The sequence below is a fragment of the Macrobrachium nipponense genome, chromosome 16 (genome assembly GCF_015104395.2).
Source record: "Macrobrachium nipponense isolate FS-2020 chromosome 16, ASM1510439v2, whole genome shotgun sequence".
Lineage (NCBI taxonomy): Eukaryota > Metazoa > Arthropoda > Malacostraca > Decapoda > Palaemonidae > Macrobrachium > Macrobrachium nipponense.
This window is the reverse complement of record NC_087209.1, coordinates 6,677,115-6,681,419: the sequence shown is the minus strand read 5'-3', so window position 1 is coordinate 6,681,419 and position 4,305 is coordinate 6,677,115. Positions and strand designations below refer to the sequence as shown.

The 4,305-nt window shown below is 50.1% G+C and overlaps 1 protein-coding gene across 1 annotated transcript; it reads right to left on the bottom strand.

The window, feature by feature from the left end:
* Nucleotides 1–335: 335 nt before the first annotated feature.
* On the bottom strand, nucleotides 336–875 carry LOC135195253 (uncharacterized). The gene has a single exon (XM_064221515.1). It carries the CDS (start codon nucleotides 873–875, stop codon nucleotides 336–338), a length of 540 nt encoding a protein of 179 aa, XP_064077585.1.
* Nucleotides 876–4,305: the final 3,430 nt, after the last annotated feature.

Below are 4,305 nucleotides of genomic sequence, written 5' to 3'. Positions count from 1 at the left end.
AAGGTTCTGAGGGCGTGATATACTGCTCCCTGTTGTAGAGAGGTGATCCTCCTCATGGCATTGTGTCTGCATTTGACTTTTTGCTTGAGTATTTCAAGTTCTTTGCGTGGGGAGAGTTGCTTGTTTATGTTAACTCCTAGGTACACAAAATTGTCTACCCATTCAATGGGTTCACCCATGAGCTGTATTTCATTTGGGTCTAGACTGTGTTTGATGGCCATTGCTTTTGTCTTTGCAGTGTTGATTTTTAGACCTAGGTCTTTGCATTTATTTTCAATTTGTATTATTGCACCTCTGCATGTTCCTTGGTGAAGAATCTGGTTTGTCTGTCTGGCTTAGCTGACTAGGCAGACATCATCTGCATAAATGAATATTTCAACTCCATTGGGTAGGGTGGTTGTGGCTAATTTTTCCATTAAAACATTGAAAAGGAAGGGGCTGAGTATGCCTCCTTGAGGTGTTCCATTCTCTAGACTGAGAAAGTCCGAGCTTGCTCCTTGGAAGGTGACTCTAGCCTGTCTGTTTTGCGTGTATCCTTTGGCCCATGCTAAAAGGTTGCCCTTTACCGCCTTGTCAGCCAAGGCTTCAAGGATGGCAGCTGCACTGGCTAGCTCATAAGCTTTTTCTAAGTCCAGAAAAACTACTATTGCTTTCCTTTCGTTGATTGTGGACATGACATCTGCTAGGCATTCTTGTGTGCCTATGCCCTCTTTGTAGGCATATAGGCGATGGTGTAGAGGTCCTGTTTTCCATAGCAATCTGTTTAGCACCATTCTCTCTGCAGTCCTTCTCTGTGCAACTGATGAGAGAGATGGGTCTGTAGGAGTTGGGTTCTTTGGGCTTGGGAATCGGCTGTGTATTTTTGTTGGTTCCATTGTGTGGGTCTACTGCGTTCTGTGTATGTTCTATTGATTATATGGAGATGAACTGTTTTGGCTGCCGTTCCCATGTTCTTCAGCATGCTATATGTGATCATGTCTGCTCCAGGGGCTGTGTCTGTTCCCTTTTGAAGGGCTTTGCCCAGTTCCTTTAGTGTGAATGGAGTGTCTGTATCATCAGGGATGTTGCAGGCCGTGTTAATGACTCTCCATCTCCCTGGGTCTAGTGCCACTTGCCTTTCTCTTGTGGTTTGTGGTAGGTGTGCCGATTTGGTCCTGTCGGCAAATGCTGTGCAAGTCTGTTTGCTTCAGCTTGAGGGTCAGGATGGTGTTGGGTTTGTGTTTATCTTGGATTTTCCTGATATTTTGTTGAACCATTTGAACATTTTTGCAATGGGAGTAAGTCGGGTGGTCTGTGAGCACCATTTAAGCCAGGTTTCTTGCTTCACTTCTTTGGCAGTTTGTGTGCATGGTTTATAACTTCTCTTAGGAGAGCATGCATCTCATCAGTGGGATTGCGTCTGAAGAGTTTTCTTGTCCTATTTACTCTTGAGTTCATTTCCTTTATTCTTGTGTTGTAGTACCAGCTGTCCTTGTGGGGGGTTTTGGTTAGTGGTAAAAGTTTTCTTAGGCATGGAGATGTTTGCTGCATTATGCAGGCTACTCACAAAAATTCCAGTGGCGAGTCCTTCTCCTTTTATCGTGGTGTTGCGAGCTCTCCAGTACGGTCAGAGCACTTCTCCGGTAGGTCGAGTTTTTATTGGTTTTTCCCGGGAAGGTGACTCATACGGCGGGGCGTTGACTAGTCTTGCAGACCTTCTCAGGTGGGGTATCACCGGGAGCCTCTTGATTGGCTTCTACCTGCGTGACGTCACCCCTGGTATTATTCTCATGTCTCCGGTGTTCGTTCCATGCGCGCTGGTACTTTCGTTAGGGGAGAGGGGTGTGGTCCTCCTCACACACGTCGGTATCAGGAACGCTTCTTGGGTGGTATTGAGGGGAGGCTTTTCTTCGAGGATGAGCAGCGCTTCTAGGAGACGCCAGACGCGTGGTCAGGTGCTCTCCCGATGATCTTAGTATTCCTGACGATGTCGTCTCTCGTGATGTTTCTGCGGTGTACTGCAAGGGCGTGCTGCCTAATGGCGCCCTCCTGGGCGTGGCAGGAATCCTTTTCGACAGGCGCATCGTCGTCATGCCGATGTAAATCCCAGGGCATCCTTGGGCGGGGCATACGTATCGGTAGACGACGTTGGACTGCTTCAGGGGGTCTCCTGCGGTGGGGTTGTTTTCTTCATCAGGAGGTCTTCGTACGCCGATTCTTGTAGTAAATAATGAGGGACACTCTCTTTCCTTCCTCCATGGGGCGGACGTGTTCCTCTATTATTTTCTTCATGGCTGCTTCTTCTTCCTTGTATTGGTGGTGCATGAAGGCTTTATAGAAAAGTTTGATATCCTCCGGGGGCGGAATGTTCCTTCTCTCTCCTCCGTCATGTACCACTTGTCAAGGGCGGCTCGAGTTTCTCGGTTTACGAGTTTGTTCGAGTACCCATTGTTAATTAGCATCTGGGATGCTCGTCGAGTTTTGAGGTGTGTGTCCTGCCACGTCGAACAGTGCGAGAGGGCCCTCCTGACGAAGGCCCTGACGGTGGTGGTCTTGAACCGCGCAGGACACTCGCTATCACCATTCAGACAAAGTCCGAGGTTCGTAGCTTTGGTGTAAACGGTCGTCGCCACTTCTGATTCGTCTTCGTGACAAGGACGTCGAGGAAGGGGAGCCGATCGTTGCTGCTGTACTCGACAGTGAAGTTGAGTGCGCTGTTCTGCAGGAACTGCTGCCGAGGGCTTCTACCTCATCCTCGCAGTTGGCTTGCACGAAGATGTCATCGATGTAGCGTGCGTAGTGCGGGGACATCTGTGTTTGCGAGAAGACCCTTTCTTCCACTTCTCCCATGTAGAAGTTAGCGAAGAGGACTCCTAAGGGGGACCCCATCGCTACGCCGTCCTTCTGGCGGTACATCTGTCCTCGTGGGTGGTGAAAGGGGCTCTCTTCGTACAGATATCCAGCAGGGTTCTTAAGGAGTCTTCTGGGAATGTTAGGGGTCTCATATCGGGATTCCTATATACCCGCTCCATGATGATCCCCTATCGTCTCGTCGACTGGGACGTTGGTGAATAGGGACTCAACGTCTAAGGACGCCATGGTTCCCGCACCGGGGGAGTCGCGGATCTTCTCCAAAAATTCCACCGATGAGGCGAGGCAGTACCTGGGAGGGGATATAGGGGTCAGAATTTTATTAAGGCGTTTGGCCAGAGCGTAAGTGGGGGCGGGCGTTTGGCTGATGATCGGGCGTAGGGGGTTGCCTTCCTTGTGGGTCTTCACGTTCCCGTAAAGGTAGCCGAGGCTGTAGTCACCTGATGGGCGGGAGGTGTGTGGCATTCGTGGCGGCATTCACGGCTGCGATGACCCGGTTGGCGTCGCGTTTGATGTCTTCCGTAGGGTTCTTCGTAAGTCTCTCGAACTTAGAGACATCAGACAAGATGGCGTCGAGTTTCTCGAAGTATTCCGAGGTGCTGATGAGCACGAACGCGGCTGTCTTGTCTGCACGCCTTACGGTGATGTCTTCTTTCTTCTTCAGATCTGCGGCTGCCTCTTCATCTCTTTGTGTAGATACCGCTCGAGTATGACCCCCTGTCCGTAAGGGCCTCTGCTAGCAGAAGAGGTTGAAGGGCGTCCGTCGTTGTCAGGATCTTCTTTGCTTCCAACTGCTGAATCGAGTCGAGGAGCATCTCACTCTCCAGGCAAGTTTCTCGTGTTTCTTCGTTTTGACATGAAGTGGCAGTTTAGTCCGAGGTTTAATATGTCATTTTGTTCAGGGGTGGGCTGGTATTGAGTGAGGTTGATATACCTCTGTGTCTTTTCTTGAATGCGTAGCTTACCGCCGTTGAGGGCGACAAGCTTGCGGGTTACGCCCCTACCCGGTTACGCATGTCTTCTCGCTTAGGTAGGCAAGGTGCGCGTTAATATCTTCGTAGGGGGAGGCTCGCGCTGGTCCTCCGCTCGGTCGTCTGGTCTGGTTGGTGGATGGTCTCTTGCATTGTGTCGTTGTCTGGTATTGTCATCAGGATCAGGGCGGACAGCTTCAGCACGTATTTCCGCCCATTCTTCTCGCAGGCGGTGATGTTCCTCCTTCAGGGTGCTTCATATCGGCAGTCTTCTCCGTAGTTGCCGCTGTAGGAGGGACGTTCTGAAGTCCCTGGTCCTTTTCTTCATTTCTTGCTGTGGGGGGTCGTGCAGCCTGATGTTTTGTATATTTCGGAAGGAGACCCTCTCGTAGACATGTTTGTTAAAAATAACTGCTGCTTCAGCACTATTAATCTTATAAAGAGTCTTCTCTATCTTTCTGATGACGGCTTTCTCGTTGTTGCT